The sequence below is a fragment of the Molothrus aeneus genome, chromosome 13 (genome assembly GCF_037042795.1).
Source record: "Molothrus aeneus isolate 106 chromosome 13, BPBGC_Maene_1.0, whole genome shotgun sequence".
Taxonomy (NCBI): domain Eukaryota; kingdom Metazoa; phylum Chordata; class Aves; order Passeriformes; family Icteridae; genus Molothrus; species Molothrus aeneus.
The window spans coordinates 4,207,670-4,232,086 of record NC_089658.1 but is presented as its reverse complement, the minus strand read 5'-3'; the positions used below and the strand labels follow the sequence as shown (position 1 = coordinate 4,232,086).

General features: G+C 40.8%; 1 protein-coding gene across 1 annotated transcript; it reads right to left on the bottom strand.

The window, feature by feature from the left end:
* Positions 1 to 2,495: 2,495 nt before the first annotated feature.
* TSPAN3 (tetraspanin 3) lies at positions 2,496 to 24,314 on the bottom strand. Its single transcript, XM_066558829.1, has 7 exons — positions 24,161 to 24,314; positions 13,219 to 13,410; positions 12,118 to 12,192; positions 8,579 to 8,680; positions 8,106 to 8,258; positions 7,769 to 7,852; positions 2,496 to 3,442 (listed from the first exon to the last, which is right to left on the bottom strand). The coding sequence occupies exons 1-7, from the start codon at positions 24,221 to 24,223 to the stop codon at positions 3,350 to 3,352; spliced, it is 762 nt and encodes a 253-aa protein (XP_066414926.1). The 5' UTR covers positions 24,224 to 24,314; the 3' UTR covers positions 2,496 to 3,349.
* Between the last annotated feature and the right edge of the window lie 103 nt (positions 24,315 to 24,417).

The following is a 24,417-nucleotide window of genomic DNA, read 5'->3' as shown; positions in this document are numbered from 1 at the left end:
AAAGCCCAAGCTTACATCATGGTTTAAAAGAGGCTGCCCTCAAGAGAGCTTTCCAACTGCTCAATGCAGCTCCAGGGGAACAGATCAGCTATGAGAGGCCCAAAGAAGTAAAACCGAGTTTATTATGTATAGCAAGGACAGCTGCCCCAGTCAGTAGGGGGGGCACCTAAGAGCAAAGACTGCAAGGGGCAGGGTAGAGGCTCAGGTGGCATTCTCCAAGCACTGCAGTCACCCCAGAGTGTGCTGCTGCTGCAGGACACAGCACACAGAACGCCAAAGGTCCACTGCACTTGCAGACTTGTCATGCATTCCGGAGGGATTTGTCTCAGGCCCGAGATTAAGTCAGTTACAAGATTCACTAACTGTCCTCTGAAGGCTATCACTGATACTGTTATCACAAGTACTTATCTCAAATCTCATCTGAAACTGTAGCGCTGAAGAATCTCATGAACTATCCTCTTTGGCTATCAAGGCAGAAACTTCTTTTTTCACTAAATTTGTTAAATTGAGCTTGTTAGACCACCTCTCCTCTGTTTAATAAGCTAAATAGAGATGATCATACTTTACTAAACCACAATCTGAATGAGACCCTCCAATTCTCATGAGCCTCCTATTAGGGTGCTGAAAGGCAGGAAAGCACAGGACTTGCACTGCAATGTACTTAAGTCACTTTAACAGCAGCGAGAACAACAGAACCCAATTAAAACCACCCCTGAAGGCAATTCTAATTTCCTGTGTAAACCCCAGTGGATCAGGCTGCAGGAGAGCTCCATGCCTGTGTGTTCCATGCAGCACACACAGATTCACTCAGTCTGAACGATTTCCTGTGCAGTCTGAGCCCTCTCAGACTCCTCAGCTAAAAGAAAGCCAAGAAGAAATTAAAACAAGAACTTAAAAAACCAGACAAAGGAATCAAGGGGAAAAAAAAGAGCTATAATGAAACTAAATCAGCCCTTGTCCCCTAAAATGAACTGCCAGATAGGAATGTATGAATTAGGAAGGCCAAACTACAGCCACACCAACACTCCTGCCTAATGCAAGCAAGAATAAATAAAAACATTTATTCATTTTGTTCAGTAAGGGAAGGCACAGACCTACACCACTTGTTCCCAGCTTCAGTGAACCACACAAAATGTGGTGTACTAGACCCTTGCAAGTCTGTGTTTGGTTGGCTTTTTGGGAGGAGTGTGGGGATGTGTGAAGTTGGATTTTGTATTTTAGAAAACCCAAACACCATTGAAACTTCATTCACACATCCAAGACCAACTACAAACTGTGCAATTCAAAAAGGTCACTTGAATTGAAGGTTCCTAGAAAAAACTAATCCACTGCAGTTAGAAGTTCAGTTGGGCTTTGTTTAGACTATAAAAAAGTTGTAAAATATTGAGTAGTTTCCACATTCCAGACAAATATTCTGCTTTTTAAAGAGGAAACAGACTTCATTTACATGCAAGTACTGTCAAGTCATCTGTACTTCAAATCCATGTCTTCCAGCCAGATTAACAAGCACTGTTATCTCCCCCAAGCTATCCTCATTTCCAAGGGGCTTATGTAGGCTCATGACTGGAGTTTTTTCTGCCTTGCAGCTGGTAAGAGCTGACCACTTTTTTAAGCATCCTGAGCCTTATTTTGTGCAACACAGGTCTGTCATACAACCTCTCCACACTGGTTTTTCCAAGCTAGGGTCATCTCAATCTTATTAGTTCCATATTTACAATCTGCAATATAATATGAAGATAATCAAATGCAGTGAGCAGGCTTGCTGCCACATCTGGGAAATCTGATGCCACAGTCAGGAGGTTTCTGGGTTGAGGCACATGCTGTACTAAGAATGAAAATCTAAGTCCCAAGGGAGTACAATTTGTAACCCACCTTTAGAAGTTAACAGAATTCCACAGGTACATTTCTACAGCAGTCTAACAGCACTGAGAAAAATCCCCCAATAAACCACGCTGGCCTCAACAGTGTGTACACATCAGAATTTTCTTTTTCTGAGTGATGTTTCTTTAGTTACTTACGATTATCTTGAGGTCAGTTTAGCCGAGCACATCAGCTTAGTACATAAGCAACTGGTAAAAATTCTGAGCGTTCCTGGCTTCTGCAAAGGAGGAAGAACCTGAAGACACTGAAAGTAGGGCAGTGCAGTGACTAAGTATCTGAATAATGCAAGACACACTAAAACATAATTAACATACAGCAGTTACAGTAAAGCTATTCATTACCCACTGTTTGGAGGCAAGATTCTTCCTTAATTGTATGCACAAGATGTTAACTTTCCATCAAGTTCAGCCACGTTTGTTGTTCTGTGTCTCACTGCTACTGTTTCAAATAAAAAGAACAAACACAATACAATCAGGTTTCCAGCAAACCATAAATACAGATCTATTGAAGCCAAGCCACCCAAAACTGTTTTCACACAGTTTGTGTATCCAGCACACTCAGACTCCATTCAACCAAACACACTGGAATCTTAAAAAGAAAACAAGACATGTTGATAGGGAGGATATACAGAGATTTATTTAATCAGGTTTATTATTTACAGTTGAGATCACTTTCACATACTACTTTGCTACTCTACATGGCTACGTTGTTTCCAAACCAATTGAAGGTCTACAGTCTAACAGTTCACTCAACACATAAAACGCTCTTCATAGAAAAATGAAATATTTCATTATAGAACAGTAGTGCATACATTATACTCCTGAAAAGCCAGCTTGTATTTTAAACCACTAATGTTTGAAAGACTGGATCTCTGAAGGTCAAAATTGCAGTCACATAATCCTAAAATTGGTTAGGTTTTTTTTTCCCTACAATTTCTTTATATATAAAGTATACAGGACTTAAGTATTTTCCTCTTTTTTAAAAGTGACACTGGTGAGGGGCAAGATTAAAACATTTTTTTCTTCTCAAATTAAATACAGCTGGCTTCCTTTGTACAACTTTGGCCAGAAAAGTTTCATGTAGTGAAGGTTTAAGACTTCCTCTCTCTATATATGCAAGAATCAGCCAGTTAATGCTTAGAGGTAATCTACCAAAGTAGGCACACATCCTTTGACTTTCATATCAACCAAATTACACTTAAGTTGCAAATGGTTCTGAAATTAGAAAGTTTACTAGCATACTAAAACATTTAGATACATGAATAGCTGGCTAAAACAGTGAAAGTCACAGGTAATTCTATGGGTTGTGTAAAGCTGTTGTTGCCCGTCACCAGTGCACAGTGCGGCTGCCCTCATGTTTGAAAGGTGTGCTTGGAATAAGCTGGGGCAAGAAAGCTATGGAAGTAAACCTGGCCCATTCACCCTCCAGGGAACTGGGGGAAGATTGAACTGCATGTTGGAATTCTCTTCTAGGCATAGGTTCCACCAGCAATAAGCAGCTCGTAGGCAGGATCCCGACTCCTCCTACATAGAACTATACAGGCACACAACATGCCCAGAAGCTGGGGAGAAAAAACAGAGAACAAGCTTGAGAACAAGGGAGATGCTTCAAGAGATTCAGCCTCAGCACAGACTGCCAGCATGCTTCAAGACTGGAACCAACAAATGGCAACAAACCACCCTTCCTGAAAGAGCCTCCTGCTGCAGGCTGCTGCTGCCAACTCCCAGGGCCACAAATTTCAGCCTCATTTTCTTACAAGATTACCCTGGACATCTAAAACAAGACCTTTTTTTTGTCAGCCACTTGTATTCTGCCTCAGTAATTCAGATTCAGATGGAAGAAATTCCTAATGCTTTTTAATGAAAGGTACAGATTTTTAGATACCGTATCTGGTATAGAAAATTCAAGCGCAACTCAAATGTATCAGCTTAACTGCTATGATGAGAATGGGCTTTTGAAAGAGATTTCAGGGAACTATCTCTCTGTGAACATGTCATATTAGAAAGCTTAAATCTAAGGCAAATAATTCCCTTTTAGACATGTTAAAATTCATAATACCACAACTGTGCTGGCATGCTTACCATGATTTAGGGTATGATCACCCTGTGTCCACTTACAAGACTTAAACCATGTGAATAATCAGGGATACAGGGCATGGTATTTTAAAGAAGCTGCATCTGAAGGTAGAATAAGACTGTACCAACTAAAAAATAGCAAGCATAGTGTTGGTGGTTTACAATAGTGTTGGTAGTGTTCTGTGGTTTACAATAACTGGCAATAGCTTCTGGTAAAGTGTGAAATTGTATTGATTTGGTTGTATGCATGAAAGTTTATTCACAGATGCAAATAGGACAGGAGCCTCCTGAAGTATCTCTGGATTGTAAAGCACCACTCTGAACACAACTTGATTTCTTAAAAACAGAACCCACTCCAAAAAGACACCACAAAAAATCCCCTCAGACAAGAAAGCAAACTAGAATGAAATGGGTGAGCACACAAGTGTAGAATTTCCTCTCTGATACAGCAAAAGCCCAGTGAAAGTAGTACTGGGACAAAAGGAGAATTATTGACTTTTTAAAAATACAGGCCAATGCAAACATCAGATGTGTAACATGTTTTAAAACTAAATGATGGTACACACATTATAGTACTCCAGTCTGCTGAGTACTGGAGTAGACTGGAGTACTGAATGGTACTGAGACTGAAAACAGAATGGTGAAAACTAAAGACTGAAAACAGAATGGTGAAAAACGCTAAGTCTAAATATGCAGTGGTTAGGAAGAGGCATGATGAAATTCTAGTATAAGCTTTTTAATTTCCTGGAAAGAAACAAGCTGTAAAGATCTCTTCTTTGTCTGCAGTGCATTATCTGCTTTGGATCTATAGCAGAAACCAGCTCAGGTTTAAAAAGCATATAAAGATGGTACTTGAGCTGTTGTTAAAAACAGCACCTTTCTTCACTCAGGTGATTCCAGTTCACAGACTGACTCCTAAATATATTAGCACAGAATCATGAAATGGTTTAGGCTGGGACAGACCTTTAAGGGCCATCCAGTCAAGCCCTTCTGTAACAAGCAGAGACATCATCAGGGTGCTTAGGTTCATAAATTTGTGTCAGAGCAAGAGGAAACAAGTCACATGGGAGAGTGACTGGTCATGGACACAGCCCTTCTCAGTGAGGAGGGAATATCTACAATTAAACCCACTTCAGTTACACTTGTAAAATGGAGTTATAGGAGCTGCCAGTGGCTACAGAACTCTCAAGAAGGCTCACAGTCTGCAAGTACAAAAATGTCTCTACTGTTCCAAGCAGGATAAAATGAGAAGTGTGATGCAGAGCAACACCTCCTTCAGTCTTCTGCTAGAATTCATTCTAGCCATGTACATCAAGTGAATAAAAATAGATCCAGCACATTTACAGCTATTTGCACAAAGACAACCCTGTTCAATGACTCCCTGGAGATATTTAATTTATACAGTTGTGTGAAATCTCAAACATTCAGGTACTACAGTAAAACCCCATGCAATTAACTTCTGAGTTACTATTTAAACCATTTATATCCTTTAGGAGGTCTCTGAGCATATTCCTAGAATTCACTATAAACAAAGTGACTCACATAAATAATGTCTGTAGAGAACATTGAGGTATTATGTCATTAAAAAAATGCAAGCACCTCTAAACATTTCAAGGCATCTGAGTCTGTTTCTTTGGTTGCTATTTAATATTGTGAACTGCTATTTTAGACATCTGTGTTGAGGAAGGATCCATCCATCCTCCTCTTCAACAGCACTCAAGGAAGTTTAAACACCTCCTTCATTCAGGAGGTTTGTTTAGGTTTTTTATTAATTTTGGCTTTAATTTGCCTGCTAGCAATAACGACATTCAATCTTTCCTCAAACCAGTTTTGTACAAAAACTCACTGGCTGTATATACAGGTGCCCTTTGTAAATGATCACCAGCCACAAAAGCTGTGTCTCTGCTCCCTTCAGTTTGCTCCTAGCTATTAATAGTTCTGTGCTGTCACTGTGGCTGGGACCAGGGAATTATTGCACACTGGAAGATCCCCATGGTAACTGAAACATGAACATACCAAAAATTGCTTCTATGCAGAAAAGACTAAGTTGTTAATAAATTTCAAACCTTGCAAAAATACTCCTCTCACTCTTTTAATTTTAAAGCAATTACTGAAGGTTAAATTTGTTGACTATAGGCTACCAGAGGTAATGAACTTTGAACAGCTCATTGCATAACAAAATAATCTGTTCAGAGGGGACTGTGCAGCCAGCAAAGGGAAGGTAGCAAAATTTACAAATGGTAAGAAAAACATAATCATTCCTCTAAGTTTACAGGGTATGACCCAAGTTGCAGCCATGTGCTGAAGTTTCCATTCTATCTCCCTTTCACTTAGCCCACAGACCATTCTGCTGAGAACTGAGCCAAGTACATACTTGAATTCTGTATGGCAAAGACAAAGATGTCAGAAGTTTTGTCTCAAACTTCAGGAGATAAATAATAGAACATTTTGAACAGAAGGGTGCAAGCAGCCACAGTGGCACTGCAAGCATGTGTCAAACTCTGGGCCAGGGCCAGAAAGGATTCTAACTGTGCTGCATGTTGGGGCAGGCCTGTTCATCAACCTGCAAACTCCAGAACTAAGAATAATGCCTCCTCTTGGGATTCTCCTCAGCCAGTTTCATCAGATACACTTTTATCCTGACATAAAAATTGGTCAGAGTGACTATGGTTGTGGTAAGACATTAATTTTCAGTACACAAATACATTTCATTGTTCAAGCAGACCAAGTATTACTTTAACAACTAAAGTTTTAAGGAAAACAATTGAAACTATACCTTTCCTTCAGGAGACTGAGCACAGATCTCACCAAATTTGAAGTTCCAGAGCTGAAGTAGTCTGGGTCTGAACATTCAACATGACTGTATACAGTACTATGAGTACATCCTTGTAATATTGAAGCACAGAGGGAACTCTCTTTTCACAAGACTGTTTGCAAAAGATTATTTACCTTCAAACACACACTCCAGCTCAAAGGCTGCTTTTGAAAACAAAAGTGCTTACATTGTCAGACTTGACAGGTATGTTTTCTGAATTCAAATGCTATTAAGAGCACTAAAGTAACTTTGAAATTAGTTTTTAAGTCTCCTGGGATCCAGCATATGTACTACATTGCTCAGAGACCATAACATAGGCACAGTCTGAAAAGAATGTTATTAATGTACTAAGTCTGCCAGGTGATGAGCATTGAAAATTTCAATTTTACAAATATGCTTGGGAGACAGTTCTAGTCTTTTTCTTCCTTAAAATTTAATAAATACTAATACACACATTAGTTTATTTCCTCAGTTACCTTTTTTTATGGCCAGGGTAACTGTAACAAGGTTCATGGAAGAGTGTGCAGTTTAGAGCCTCTCTGTTCAAGTCCAAAGCCCAAGACACACAGCAAAGCTCAGTTGCATATGAGCAGAGCACACTATCAAAAACCTTTGTGTATCTTCTGTGTGGTCCTGACATTATTTATACACCATGAAGCATAGTTAAGATAATGTACCTCTTAAACAGCATGAAAAATGAACTATTTAAAAGTTGGAAATTAAACACTATGCAAACTCCTTGAGTGTTAAATGCCATCAGAGGACATTTATGATACTTAATACCTAGATAATTAAGTTTTCATGAAATAATTTACCATTTACATCAGAGTTGATTACTGCATATAACACTGACTGTTCAGCTCTAACAGAATATATCCCATAGCAGTGGGAAGTTCTGTACTAAAGGGTAATATCTGTATGTGCATACCTGTAGTTATCTGTACTGAAGTTCAGATCTAATTTAAAAGAAGCTAACAAATAAAGAACATTCTCTTACCTGAATAGCAGCAAATGCTAGAGCTGCCCAGATGACATACATCATGATCTCCTGAAGCTTCTTTACAACCAGAGCCTCACACCCCTGAAACAAGTAGGCTTCTTATGTATCAATCTGGCAACCATCTTTAGACACACCAAAACACCCCAAAAGCATCACACAGGGCAGAAAGATAATCCTAATACTAAAAAAAGTAATTACATGAAAATTAGAGATGAAAAGAGGAGAGAGAGGATTAACTACATCTACTTTCTGTTAAAGCAAATACACCCAAGATTTTATTTCTCCTAAAGAAAATGAATTGTGGCTGTGTCAGTTCACGTTGTGGCTGCCTTACCTCTGAATAAAGGTCCATGGGGCGGGTCAAACTGCCAGTGCAATTGCTGAGGGCTGCTTTGCAACAGCTGAGGGGCACACTGTTGTTTTTAGTTTGTTTGAACCAGATAGTATTCTCCCAGTCTGAATAGTTATGGATCCCACAGCAGCGCAGCTGGAAAATCAGACAGGTAAAGAATTCAATTCTAACTGCAATACCAGGAAGACAAGTATATTATGTTCCATTGCAGAAAAACACTTAAGTACTACATATTTGAATACAAGCACAAATTGAGAGATAGCTAATTATATAAAAATGTATCTCCCCATCAGCAGTAATATTAATTTTAACAAAGTTGAACTATTTGTTGTCTATTCAGCAATTTCCTAGACTTGTCAGAGTGGAGGGAGGACATCTGCACAAGCAGCAGAGCAAGAGCACCTGTGTTTTAAGGACAGAAAGGAGTGGAAAACTGGCCTGTGTTGCTGTCTCACCTGCCTCTGTACATAGTCAATAGCACGGCTGGCTGCGTCGGGGTTGGTGCCGTTGTATCGATTGTACACTTTCCGAATGCTGTGATCAACTTCATCCTCCACCTAGGAGGGGCAGGAAAGCAGCTGCATTAGCTCACCAGCACAGTAGCACAGCTTAGGGAACATCATTTTGCTTCCAGCTGCAGCATTTCAAGGTAACTCCCCATCACCTGAAATCACCATAACTCAGTGGTACAGCTCCCTAAAGTTCAACCCTGATTTTTGCTAAGATGTTGCCAGCTTGCAGCTACAGGAGAAGGAAAATCCAGGCAGCTACCTTCCAGATCTTGCCCTGTCTCTCAGAAAAGGAACACACTTGTCCTGTGGCACCATGGAAGAGATTTCATGAAGTTAAGGGCTGTCCATAAGAACATGCACTCCATTCTCTACTTCAAGGTCCCAAACCAAAACCATTATAACCATCTGGGCTAACTCATTCCCCTTGGAACTACGAGGATATTGGGATCAAAAGGTACTAAGTCATACCACCCACTCTTCTGGCTGAAGCACAGGTAAATAAATTCTCAAAGATGCCTTCTGGCTGACCTTACAGTGACCAGGCTCTCTGTTCAGCCCCAGTCTCCAGGGCTTCCCAAGGAGCAGTACATTGTGTATAGCAACATTTACTGCAAGAGATTTTAGAACTACTGTAACTGAGTCAAGATGCTGTCAAGTACATGTGTTAGAGATGGATGCCACTTAAGAATCATCACTTGTTCCCTCTAAAGGCATTCTATGATGCCTGATTTGGAGGAAATCTTACTAGAATCTTTTAAATACTATATATTACTGTAAACTATTACTTAAATAATACACAGTTTAGCATAGATAAACATTTCTGCAATTTTAAGATTAGCTCTGATTTGATTTTTTCTATCACATTCAACAGGAATTATGTGCAAGGAATGCAATTTTAGGATTGAGCACTAAGCATGCATATTCTTCACATTTGCAAGCTACAGTAGGAAGGTCTTGTCAACACATCATTCCTTTAAATACTTCAATGGAAGATTTTTATGCAGCAATAGCACAAGCTGAATTCCACCACCACCCCCTCTTCAAGAATGCTGCTTATTTCAAGATAGGTATGCATAAAAGTCAATTTAGCCTGCATAGGCAACTCGTTTCAGACCAGTTCAAAATCAATTGTTTGATGATTTAACTAATTTGATTTACAACTCCAACTCGTAACAAAACAGCTGTTCAATTGGTCATATACATTTTGAAATAATTTATTTAAGTGCTTGTTTGTGCATCATTTGGCTTGCAGTTCAATCAGGGCAACATTATGCCTGAAAACCATGCAAATTCCATAAGATCCAAAGAGAAATCTCAAGCTCTAGTTAACTGGCAGGTTTAGTGAAAAATGAAGAGAATGAAGCCCTCCACCCAGAGGAAAAAAACCTGCAGGTCCTCAAACAACCAAGCCTGTTTAATCCCTACTGGCACTTCCAAAAAGTCTGACTTTTCCAGCTAAGGAGCAATGCTGGAAGGCTCTGCAGCAGCTCAGCCCATCTCAGCAGAGCCTGGGCACGTTTCACACAGTTCTGAAAGAGTCTGAATAGGATCAGCATACAGGTTTACAGAGGTGTGCTGGAAAATTAAACAATTTAAAGATCAATAATGGTATCTTAAGAAAGCACAGTGCCACTTCCTTGAAGCATTATGCCCAATGTTACAACTGCTGTGACTTTAATCTTTCCTTTGTTTGCAAGTTTGTAAGGTGAACACAAAGTACTTCTAACATGATTCAGGTGCCTTTAGAAAAACCAAAGCAAGGCTCCCACAGATGCAAAAACACCGTGTCAAAAACAACAGGCCAAAATTAACAAAGCATAAAGCTGACTTATTTATCCTGCAAAAATAATCAGAAGGCTAAGCAGACTTCCCCTCCCAGCTCACTGGTAATAAATTTATTTCTGTTTATTTCTGTTGCACTTGAAACATTAGTTTAAGATGCTAGATACTGTAGGGTACTAGAAAATTGCCATCTTTACTAACAAAACCTGTCTGTCCTTTCCAAAGATTTAAGGCTCAGTTTTCAAATACTGACTTCCACAAACAGCTTAACAGGCTGCCACCAAAACCAGACAACCTTCCCTCTTCTCCCAAGCTCTGGCCCTGCATTACCTACTGCAGTGAAAACTGCATGAGAGCAAACCAAAAAAAAGAGAAGCAACAGGAACACACAGCTGGGCAAGGCTGATCCACGGATCTGCTGTGAATACTGCTCACTGAAAAAGAGCAAGTCCACTCAAGATGGGACCATGGAAGACAGTAAGATGACTACTGCTTAGTCCAGATCACATCCATGGTAATTCCTGCACATATTAAAGAATTCCTCTGCAAGTACTGAAACAGAAGAAAGCCATTCAGATCAACATGTAAGAGCCCACTTCCTACCCCCCTGGAATTGCAGTGCTTTCCTCAGTGGCTTCTAAGGCCTACTCCCACTACAAACCTAAGAATCCCCAAAGATCATCTCAGTTCACTGCCAAGATACCAGAAATCAAATGCAAAGCATGAGAAAACATATTGTGAGTTCAAGCATGGCCAGTAGAGCACTTCTGTTGAAGCAGCCTGTTCTAAGTGTCATGCACCAGGTCTCTGACACAAACACTTCAAGGTTGTGTGGTCACTGCTGGCTCCAAGCAGCCTTCCCTGGGGCCCAAGCAAAACCACCACTTTTACTTCCAAGCTCTCCCCATTTGTCTCCCCATTTGTTCCAGGACAGCAGGAGAAGGCAAGGAGGAGAGAATGCTGAACCTGTGTTGTTCACAAAAGGCCAAAGAAAGAAATGGTAGTGTAGTTTAGCTTGCTGGTAAGATATCCCTGAGTGTCCTACACTGCAAACATGCTCCACATCACAGCTAAAATGACTTCTGTGGCATCCCTTAAACCATGTAATATATTTCTATCATATATTATGCTAGAAGAAACACATCTAATTTCATTTTTTTCTGGTCCTGTTTCTTAATTATATTAAACAAACAATGGGGAAAGTTGTAATTTGTTTAGCTATAATCCCTGTCAACAACCTGAGTAATGCTGGAAAGCATACATTACCCACATTCAATCTATTTCATTTTATTATTATGCAGTGTTAGTTTGCACACCAAAACACATGACAACCCTGAAGTTGCTGCATATCAAAAAAATATGCCCCATGTTCAAACATTGCATAGCCTCAGTCATTCACAAAGTCAAAGCATAAACGAACTAGAAGACCATCTGGAAAAATGTAAAGGTATTAATTACTGTGACTCCCTTCTCCTGTTTAACTGTTAATGATGTAGGAAATCTTTTGCCTACAAGATAGCTCTCTGCATTCATGTTCTAAATGTTAAGGATCTGGTATCACAAATTAATCCACTCAGATGTCTGATTTTAATCCTTTAAACACCCATTAACAGTTCTACAGAATCAAACAGTAAAGATTACACTTCTGTATTATGGTCAGAATTCACAACAAAACATTACTGAAGCTGAGAAGTTCTTACCTTTGCTCTGTAAATGTATCCAAGAACCACGACCACAACTTCGGTGATAAAAACCAAGAGCAAGATGATCACAAACTGCAAAATACAATCAAAAGTGTTTGTGCAAATAGTTTCATTCATTCACCTAATGAAAGGCTCCATGTAGATTTTTCTATTGAAAGTTATTTTTGCTGCAAGGTCTTGATTTAACAGATAATTTAATGCAGGCACTTAAATTGACCAAATGAGCCCAGAATTCATTCAAGAAACTTTAGTGTTCACAGCTTCACCAAGTAATAAGAAGCTGCCCAGTCAGGCAAGTCCAGCTGTCATTAGTACTGAAAATACCATACTGCAGGTCTTTAATCAAGTGCTTCTTTCAATTTTCTTTGTTAGATAAATAGGAATGTCTCATCAGAGAGGCTACCCAGGCAGTTACTTAGAGTGGTAGATGGACTAAGGGAATGTTTCTTCAGATTAAGCTCTGTGACAACTGGAAAAGACAGAAGCTATGCATTTGTCTTGCTGTATTTAAGAGCACTTTTAAAGAAGTCTACACAGCACTCAACAAAAGAAGCCCCAAACCCTCCTGTGGGAACAATTCAAATACAGCCTCTCCTCTTCCCTACCTAGTTTTCAAGCCAAAATTACAGCTCAAATACCTGGAAACACAGGGCATAAAATACTGCCAACCAAGTGCCCCAAGTAAACCATGAAGAAAATGATCAGGCCTTATGACAACCCTTAGTTACCCTGATACAAGACACTTATAGCAAGAAGGCTCCTGAATCACTTCTCTCCCTCCAATTCAGCTTTTCAACCACAACAGATAAAAGTGAGATTTAAAAACCGTTATGACTTGATCATATGGTTCTACACTTTTTAATGAGATTACCACAGTTCTAAAAAATGTAAAACTGAGACGCCTTCTGCTGCTACAACTGTTTAATTTAACACCTTTATTCAGAACAGAAAATTTAAGTAAGACATTCCTAAAAAAATGAAGCAGATAACTTTTAAGGCCATAAAGAGAAAACTTCAAGTAATATTTTAGGAGTTTATTAAGAGAGAAGGCAGGCAGGTATACACCAGGCCAAGGCTCTGCAGGAGCTGTGCACTCACCGTAGCCAGGCCGCAGCGGCTCTCTCGGATGGTGGCGCAGCACCCAATCAGCCCAATGATGAAAAGCAGCGTTCCCACAGCTATGATGATAACAGCTGGGATTAGTGTGTAGACATCTTCAAAGAAGTGATCATAGTCATCATATGTGATGAACACATAGGCTCCCACGTAGCACAGGATGCCTGCTGCTGCCTACAACAGGCACAAAAACATGGTAAATTCCTTGGAGCACCCAAGCCCTTCCTTCAGTAAGGTAACAATTATTTTAACAAACACCATAAAGTAGCATTCCTCAGAAATGTTGCCAGTTACTATCTATGACTTACTGTTACAATAAAATAGACCTACACCTTGTGAACTTCAGCCTCTGCTAGAGAAAGATGAACTGCTAGAAACAACAGCATTTCTGAAGGGTTCACAGAACTGGAAAAATCTGATTCCAACCAGAAAGCAGGCAGAAACAAATGCAAACCACCAACTACTAAAAGGCAGAAGCAACTGCCTACAGAAATGTACCATAAACTTGCAAAATCAATGTTCTCAGAAGGATTGTTGTACAAAATGGTCCTTTTTAAACAAACAAAAAGTCAACTTAAAGGTACTGCAAAATAAGCCCTGTAGGATGAATCTCTAACTATACACATTTAAACAGTAACACACAGCTCTCACATCCATCTGCCATGACCTTGCCTCCCGTACAGTTACAAGGATCCCCAGACATCAATACCTTCCCTATCTTTAGGCTGAGCAGAGTTAGTGAAAGAGAGACAACTGTTGCTTGAGGAGCCAAATAACACATTTATTTTTAAATACAAGGGCCTTATCAGTTTGTGCTTTACCAATGTCCTTCCCAACCACCCTCACACTTGCTGCAGAACGAAATATCAATTTGCAGTGATGGACAATATAATCTGAATGTTTCATGAGAGGCTTTTCCAATGCCCCAGTAGAAGGCCGAGCTAGAACAATGCACCCAGAAGGTGCCAATGGCTCGGCTGAGCTGGGGAATTTCATTCTCCTGTGAAGGGTGGTGTCCCTATTACAAACCAATCCATCCCCTGGACACCGAGCTCTCTCAGCTGGCAGGTGACACACTGCAGCTCCAGTCTGAGGGAGAACACTGCAGGCTGCCTGCAGCCAGTGCTCCCACTCACTGGCCTCACACCTACCCCCTCCTCCCTGCCAGTGAAGAGGAGGGCAGGCACACATACAGCAGCTTCCAGGAGCTGTAGTACTGCAAGGCTGCATTGTGCTGGTGTACAGTCTGAGACTCACTCCAGATTGCAGTCTAGGAGGACATAATCTAGCCCAGCTGCTTGCACAAAGCAGGCTCGACAATGAATTCAGACTAGGCTGCTCAAGTCTTGGAAGCCCTCCTTGGGAAGCCTGTTCAGTGTAGCACAGAACAAGAGGAGCCCCAAGACAAAAAGGTACCCAGGATTTCAGCCCTGTTTGCCACTACATACCACATGTATTGCAACATTACTGCAACTGCTTTCTATAAAACAATAGCACACAACCACTACCAGAACATTACTTTATGTATGGAATATTCCCTGCAGCACTTTGCTACAGAAACACTATGTTAAAGAAAAAGATATTAAGAGCCAGCTCAAAAGTATCATCATCTGCATGGATTTGAGCAATACATTTGACCTCCCCACCTCTCTTTCTGCAGCAGAATTGTGTACTCTGCAGGAATCTTAAAGGCATCCAGGAGGCTCACATTCATCCAATAAAAGGTGCTATGTACATATAAGGAGAAGGAAAACTGAAAATTCAGTCACAAAGACCAAGAGCAAGACATCTTTTCCAAACAAGAGTGAACAAGCTACTGAAGAATCACCCCCTTGCACAGAAGATGTTGAAATGCTAATCCATCTGTACAAACCCTGCCATATTAGGTACAACATGGCAAAATGCAGACACACACTTTCTGTACACAAAGCAAAGATTCAAAGTAGTGTCACTGAACAATGGAATTACATTAACTGTTGCCTAGCAATGAAGCCTGTGAATGGCAGGCCAGTGATGTAATCCCCTATTTCTAAGAACTAAAATGCTTGATAGAAATATGGTATGTTACAAGGTAGCTGATGAAAACCCACAGCTGTGGATGGCATCCACATATACCACAAAGCTGAAATCAGAACCATTTGTGAACTCCTTTGTCCTTCTTTTGTTGGAATTTAATTGGCTTCCTCTTTGTTTAAGAAAAATCTGGATCATAAACTACATAAGCACATGCATTTGAAGAATGCACGTATTTGAAGTAAAAGGAGATTAGCCTTAAAAAAAAAAAATCTGTCTACAGGTGTTATCTTTCCTTCCCTACTTCAAGAAACACATGCATTTTAACAAGCATTGCTTTTGCAGCCTTTAGACAGATTAAATGCTGCCTGGCTTGAATACTTCATTAAATCCCTTCCACACATGGTACAAGAATGACTAATCATGCAGGACAGCACTGGGCCTTAGGTTTACTTCTGAACAATGTCAAGGAACTGGTGTTTCTGAAACAGACACTGCCCCCATGATAAAGTGACCATACTCCTCAGAGTTACTGCTGTTACCTCTTCAACAAGTAACGTGCAGTGGGGGAAGGTCCTGAGAGCAGAGGTACCTGCTGGAGCTTGCACAAGGTTAAAAAGCTGTGAAGACTAAAACTCCTTCCCCATGTATCACAGTTGAACACTGTTTTTGAACAGGTGCAGGACTTAGTCTGTCACAGAACAACGAAAACAGCAACACTACCAGGTTAGTTTACATAAACAAGTTGGAGACGACCTCCCTTCCCTTTTCCTTTCACATCACAACCACGGGACTGTTTATTTCAGCCTGCTCTATGTCAGCAAGGGGGAGATCTCAAGTGCCTTAGGTGGGATGAGAAAAGGCTTTTGAAGCAATCCTTTTTGCCCACCTTTTGATGATTTTCTCTTACTACCTTCTAGCTTGCATCACTGGACTGTGCATCTTAGGAGGGTGTAAGAGGAGTGACTTGAGGTGAAACCAAGCCAGAAGTCAGGTACAGTCCCTGTGCTGACTGCTCAGAGGTGTTCAGTCAATGGGACTGCACAGGCCCGAGGTCCCTCCCTCCTCAGAGCTCAGCAGCTCCAGCAGGAGGTCTCAGCACACAGGACAGTGTCATCCACTGATATAAATAACATAAACACTGTGACAGAGAAGACAGTTCTAACCACACAAAGTATGCAGTTTATGTTGACCAGGGCTGCACCAGTTAAATGCACATTTATTACCTGTTGCAAACCAAGTACAAAGTTGAATACATGTGTTTTCTAAAGAAAAAAAACAACCCCAAACCAACTGACTCTCCCCCACCTAAAACCAAACAACCCCCCCCAAACCACCCAAAATAGTACCATGTGCTTAAACCACCCATCTCAAGATAGAAACCATCTAAGGAACTCAAAGTCTATACAGACACAAGGATAGCTTACAAAAAAAAAAATTATCAAATAACCTAGATCTCAATGCTTACCATCCTGCAGAGTAAATAGAAAATCTGCAAAGTCCAACCTTGCTCAAGTCAAAGACAAATAAATATAAAGCTACTGTGTTTACAATCATGTACTTCCTATCATTAAATGGAAGCCAAATATATGAACTGCACACAGTTCAAACAAGTCTTTGATAAACAGGGCTTGAAGGAAGAATTCTCCAACTTAATCTGCTCAATGCTCTGAATAGATGGCAGCAGTTCCTGAATCTGTGCCAGGTAGCATGCATGCTCTAGGGACATGACTGGTTATTCAGCATTCACACATCCTTTTACAGTTGTCTGCATCTAACTCATGGTTCTGAGCCTAAAGCAGCACACTCCTATTTTAGGATGAATAAACCTTTAAAAACACTGATATAAAAGTACAGTCAATGAACACAGCTCATTGCAAAAGGCTTGAGCAATTCAACATCCTTTTCATCAGAAGCAAGTTTCACAGACACACAGACCTCTCACAGTTCAGAAAATGATTGATTTTACTGCTTTGGCTGGAACCTCTGTGGAGTTATTAAAAGGTCAACAATTATGCACAGAACTGGAGGGAAAACTGGAAGATCCAATGACACAATGATAAGCATCACTCAACACATTCTGGAAAAGCCCAGTTAGAAATGGAGGTTCTTTGAGCAGTCTTTGGGCTGCTGTGACACAGCCTCTTAAGCTCATGGCTACTTCTCCAAGTCAACTTTCACCTCCCACAAGCCCTGAGGGGTACAAGGCTGTACACTGGCCAGCTGCAGCTTGCAACAGCTTCAGGGGTTTAGTTCGCTTGTTTGTTTTCCAAGTAAGCTGCAAACACACACCAAGAACAGTTTTCATGTTTTCAGTAATGCTCACACACTACAGCAGTTTGAAAGCCAGAACTGTGGCTACCTAGGATAATGAGTGTAAGATATTTAAACTTGTTCCACTGATCATTTATTTATCAACCATGGACACTGCAGCTTCATTTACAAGCAAATTCCTCCTAACACTACCCTAATAATGTTACTGCCAAAGAGATCAGATCAACTCTACTTACATGTTCATACTTTTACTCTTCATCTTGCTGTGGAATTTTCTTCACTTTGGGACAGACCCTAATAGAACACACAGAAGTTCTGCCTTTCTTTTGTGGTACTGTTTCAATTCACTCGGACAAAAAACAGTATTTGTCCCTTCAGAGTCTATGTTTTATCCATTGTTTTCAGAAAAACACATACTCTCTGAACAAGAAAATGAAGGTAGCAGCAAAGTACTGTATCTTAGGAGAAACCACACCTGATATTCAAGGTGTGAATGCTCCTCTTAGGCAAGAAGAGTATTTCACATTTTTGATAAGGACACCTTCTTATAAAAGTGTCCTTCCTACTGCTGCCAGCTTTGCCACTGCTGATTGGTGAATGTTGGCAGCACCACAGACACCACTCCAAACCAATTATTCATTCCATTAGGGAAATATCTTTCAAGCATGGGATTGTTAACTGCACCCATTGATATATTCTGACAGATCATCTACATCATCTTTGATAAAAAGAACCTAGGGATAACGTGAGAAAAAAAGCTTTCTACACTAACAAACACTCAGCTTTTCTGCCTGGATCCTATCCTAGGACAATTTTCCCACCATGTCTATTGCCTTCCTCATGTTAAATGTGAGTGTATCTTTGTTCTCACTGCCTTTCTAACAGATTTTTTGAAAAACAAAGCACATGTGTATTCCAGGACAGATTTTTAAGAGTCTCCAGTTATATCAGTTTCATCCTTTCTAATGCTGCTTTTGTCTATGCATACCAACTCCTGAACATTTCCTACCCACAAGCAAGAACACTGGTATTGTGGTCTGCCTCCAGATTTCTGGGCTTCTTAGAACAGTACCTAAATAAGTGGGTTTTTTCCACATTTCTCCATTATTTGACTTCTAGGGTATTTCAGACATTTTTGGTTCTTTCCAACACTAGAGTACTCATAGCCTGATTACTGTCATAAAAAGAAGGGGATGACAAAAATTTTGAAGTCTTCCTTTGTTTTCTGTTCTTCAAAATTTATTTCCTTAACCTCAGAGGCTCAACAGGATCTCTCTGGGGTTTATTTCTCTTATAGTCTTTTCAGCACTTCACTGCTGTGTATCTCTCTCTCTCCACTCCCCTCCCAAACAAACCCACACCCATACTTGATATTTCCTCTGGTTCCTGAAATTGATGCATAACCAGTTTAGAACCCAATGGTTTCCTGACACTCTTATCTTTGTTCTCAACAGTAGTAATTTAACTTGAACACTGAGCTCTGTCCTACAAAATCTTTTGGGAGAAGAAAGACAGCAATTCCATTCAGCTCTGTAACACAGTTAAAGCTATGTTAAAGGCTTAGAAAACAAGCAAGCCCTGTAAAATTCAAGCAAGCCAGACTGCTCTGTCTGTAGTAGCCACTTTCAGTTCTGCAGCACCGGGCCTGGACACCTCACATCCCGAGGCTTTTCAGGCAAAAGCAAAAGGCTGAGCTAGGCTGATTTTGCATTCAGCATTACACATTCCAAGTGCCACTAACTTCAAGATGTGGAGCATGTGAGTATTCTACCTCTTTAGAAGCCAAGGTAACAACACAGCCATTCTTTTACACCTATTTAGTCACCAGGGCTGTAACTCGAGCTGTGCTCCACTGTTCCCAGGTTCCTTGCTCTGCAGGAGAACAACGATGATCGCTCTGTGCGTCAAAGTTCAGGTAAAGTGATATTTCAGTTTCCTTGTACTATTCAAAGGTATCGCATTTAGCTTTGCAACTTGGCTTTGTTAGGTATTAGACCTTTTCAGCTCAAGTCCAGATGCCAAAAATCCTGAAAAATCCCAGGCAAAGACTTGAAACTCATCCTGTAAGGAAACATGAATGACACTACCATGTTGCTTAAAAGCAAATCAAAGTATTTAATACTAAAATTCAGGACCTGGCCCACGTTTGCTATCTGAAAATTCATATTCAAATATTGTAAGAAAAATTACTCAGAGGGAACAACACTGGTGTGTTTTAAATCTTTAATTTTTAATTAAAAGAACTGATTTTTTTTAATGCACAAGATTCCAAACTATTATAGCATCCTGAAGAACACACTCTCTTCACACTACCATAGTGGCAGAAGCAGAAAATGTTACATTTTGACATCCAGAAGCAACGGTCTGTCAAGACAAAAGGGCTTTGGACAAGTAATCCCAGTGAAGTTACCTTTTGGATTAATTATCAATTAGAGTCTTTGATCACCAAAGAACTCTAAAGAAATTTGTTTTGAAGTCCAGAGCAGTGACTATTTTCAAGCTCACAACAAACTGGAGAAATTACTGGGCTTATTGCTATGTGTGAGAAAGTGAACTCTAATCTTCCTTTCTATTACTAAATTTGAATGAATTTTCCCATTGCTTCATTTTATTTTTTTTTCTACCAGAAATCCCTAAACATATTACATACACATTGACTGCTGCAGCTCCTCTAAGAAAATCCTCCATTTCCCCATACTTTGGCCACTGCATTGTGGTGAGCACAGATCTAGAAAGTATTTGTGCTCTACAATCTCTAAACAATCATACCAAGAATGTTTTATACCAGCTTAGTCAAATGAACTGTCAAAGTAATGATTTCAAGCCAGCTGAATACTACAAGAACTTAAACAGTTTGCAACTACTGAGTTGCAAGTATTGAAGAAGCAGAGCTTATTCCTTTTCTCAAGGAGAAGGACAGAGGTGAAAGATAAAAACCTCAGCAAGCACAGGATATCTGGCACTATTTTAGCAGAGCAGGCTGTCAAAGCACATAGATTCCTTGGGAATATAAAATAGATTCCCTTTTCTGAAGTAAGACCACATGGAACTCTGAATATTTTATCATTCTTTCCTATGAACTAAACTAAGACTGAAAACATTTCTTTAGCATTTTTGTCTTCATCTCCTCTTCACACTGGTTTCAACTGAATTATGCAAGTCACACCATGAAGCCCTAAATTAAGGGCACACAAATAAACACATTTGACAGCAGTCTTTAGGTATTTGTTCCAGGTAAATATATTTCTTTCTCTTTCAAAATTATGCAGACCTTAAAATTAGGAGGTGTCCTGAAGAACATGCTTTTCTCAAATACCTTACTATAATTTTTTTTTTTTGTAATTAGTTATTATCTACACTTCATCAAGGTAACAAAAAAATCTTGCTGCTTAGGAAGACATATGTACTAGAAGTTACATTACTTCTGAGCTGCATAGTCTTTCACATCACAATGACTTCCTATGCAACACCCCTCCTTAAAGGGCTCAGCATCCCCTAAATGAAGTCACCAGCTGAGCAAATAAATCTTGGGCAAACTTAAGGTAAAAGACTGGCTTTCCTTTGCCAGCTGAAGGACTGGCTTTCCTTTGCCATTAATCATACCTACCCCAAAATTAACTCACAGAAATGAGACACTAAGAAACTATTAACCAGATCAGTACTCCCTGGTCTAAGGAGGGCAAGTTTTAACTGATCCTTCACATCAATGCATGTCTTGGTCAAGTATTTTTGACCTTCAACACTCTCTGACAATCACCCAAAAGTCAAGCACGTGTGCCACACAAAATTTACACTCTGCTACTCTTTATGACTACAGTCATGATGCTGCTTTCTTACAGAACTGTATTTAAAAGGCAACATGGGCACCTACAGGAGATGCACTCAATGCTCAACACCCCTGCAAATACAACTGAGCTGAACTGTCAAAATACCACATCAAAAATGTGGAAAGGTGAGTGAGGTCCATTCAGCTTTCTGCATGATAAACTAGTACCTGCCCTGCTTTTAGACAGCTTCCACAGCCTATTTTCATTAAGAAATAAAAATCCTGCAGTATTACCAACACGTAGGAAAGTATAGTTAATGTAAGAATTTTACACAGTAGAAAAATGCTTTCACAAGACAATAAATGACTTTCTACAGTGTCAACGAAAATTGAACAAGTAGCACAAGGCTCTTCAAAGTGAGATGAACTTGCAGAATTGCAATCAGTAGCTGTAGGTGGCAAGCAGTTGTCACCTGTCAGCAAGGTCTGATCTGCCACTTTCAGACTTGAAAGAAATTCCTAAAAGTTAGAACCAAGACTTCAAAGCATAACAAGCATATCTCTATTTCTTCACAGCACTGATACTTTTCTAAACATCTCAGTCATAAGACAGATATAAAATCTCTCTGAACATTCACATCCTCCCACAAGCAAGAGACCCCGGGTTGAGGGGGGAAGTTATAACCCACGGTGTAGTCACAACTTGCTGTTCCTACAGGTGACCATGAAGATAGTGATAACACATAAGACTGGTATATGAAACCTTAAAGAGAGAGAGTAAATTTACAAAAGCAGCCAAAGGAGATTTCATAGTTACTTGACCAATTCTAGGCACTTGTCTACTGCCAAGTCTCGGGAAATCCCAATGATCTAATTATCAACATTGGAACTACAGCACGACAAGCACGAGATTTCTGTAAGAGCACAGAAGCACTTACATTGCCAACCAGAAGAGCACCAAATGTTAACATGCACAGCTCAGTCAACAAATGAGCTATTGACTCTACCTTGTGAAAGAAGGGAACACCACTGCTTTCTGTAACTCACTTTCAGAAAGCCTGCCTCATTCTACATGCAGCTGATGAGCTGCAAGCTTGTTCCAACACAAGCAACCCAGTCGCTGATCTGCCAAAAAGCTATCAGCACTTGCTGACTTCTTCGGCTGGAGGTGGTTTATGGAACACAAGACTGATGACATTTTCATTTGACGTGAAGTACATCTTAGCTAAATACAGTCTGCCCATTTTAAATTAACTCAAGTTTGTCTCAAAAAAGTAACCAAAAATTGTAAAGCACGAAGTTCAGCATTACACAAAATACCTTTGACCCCACCACTGTATGAGATGAGTAACTGCAAACTCCAACATGCAGCTAAATCGCTAAATGTAGCAGACAACGAAGAATACCTATCACTAAGCTTCTGGAGCAGAGGAGAAACTGCACATGGAACTTGTGCTCATTTACTCCAAACAGAGCCTTGTTTATATCAGCAACTACAGAAAAACCTGCTTCAAGGTGCCATTAAGAAGGCAACCCACAAAAACTGTGCCCAGTCAAAAACTTTTAAGTATGATGTAGGAGTCGTTAAAGAGCTTTTAAAATGTCACTTGCAAGTATGCATGAAACAAAAAGCCACACCCAACAAAGCAGATTCCAACGTTACTGCTGCAATGAGATTGATGTCACTACTTTAAAGATAAAGAATGGAGCCTGTGCACCTCAGCCAGAATTACAAACTCCTAATCTGCACCACTTAAGGCCAAATATGCCTCACCTTCCCTGCTCCTCTCCCAGAAGAGCTGTATAGGCAAATGCCGGAAAGAATGCACAGATATGAATTTTCCCTGACCATGATTCATTTCCAGGCACCCTTAAGGAGGATTCCTTTGTAAAAATTCAGACAAGAACAGTCATTCTGTAACGCTAGTAAGATTTCTCATGACTTTCAATAGTAAATGAAGCAGCTATATATAGCTACACTTCTATGGTCCAACAGCTTGTTACCCACTATTACGTTTTCGAAGATGTAATCTCGAACAGTTGGGACAACAGATATTCTGTTCCTGGAGCTGGGATTAGAGCAGGAATAACGCAGTACCTAAACGCACAAAGGGAATTCTTAAAAATCTACAAACTATTCTTAATTATGATTTATTTGAGAATTACGCTGTTCTGACAAGCCAATTATTACAGCGAATACAATGCCAAGCTAGAGCCTGTTTGTCCATCCTGAAAAAGGTCACTTACAGCAACCTCCTGTCCTTCTTTTGTAAGCTTTTGTCTTACTGTCACTGTAGCCGTGGGAAGTTTCAGCGATGCATACACACGACAATGCTAGAGGAATACGTGAAGTATAAATAGATAAAGAGCTATGTCCTGATTTTGTGTTACAGCCTCAGAAGAGATCGGTGCCCACACTGAGCGCTCGGGATGTCCCGCCGCGGACAGCCCAACCCGAGATGGCCAAAAAAGCTACAAAAACCAACCTGGCTACACAAATTAAACTGCCAGAGACCTCAGAAGCTCAATAATGCAAAAGAGAAAAGCTGCATGCGCTTACACAACAGCCTCTACCCCAGGATCCCTAATGCTCGTTAAACCTTCAAGGCCGGGTTCAGCTCCCCCAGCCTGGAACTCGGCAGGAGGACTGCGAGGGAAGGGACTGCACCCAGCTCCGAACCCCCACAGCCCGCGAAGCGGCTCGGAACGCCCGTTAAACATAAAAAGTTTAAATATGAACTGAACCCATGCGGGCCCGTGGCGGGGAGGGAGGGCTCCCGGCTCCTGAGCGAGGCCCGCAGCGCTCTCGGGGCCAGGCTCCGACCTGGAACCCCGGAGCCGCCATCTCTGGCGAAGCGCGGCCGGACTCACCCAGAAGATAAGGTTGAGGAAGACGAGGACGGTCTTGGAGGAGGTGATGCCGCACTGCCCCATGGCGCCGCAGAGCCCCGGCCCGGCCCGGCCCCGCTGCCCTCAGCGCCGCCGCACGTGACCGCCCGGCCGCGCGGGCAGCCTAAGATGGCGGCCGCTCGCGTCACGTGGCGCCAGGGGGCGGAGGCACCTAAGATGGCGAACCGCTCCCCCTTAAAGCGGTCCCGCCCTCCGGAGCCACCGCCTGGGCAGCCCCG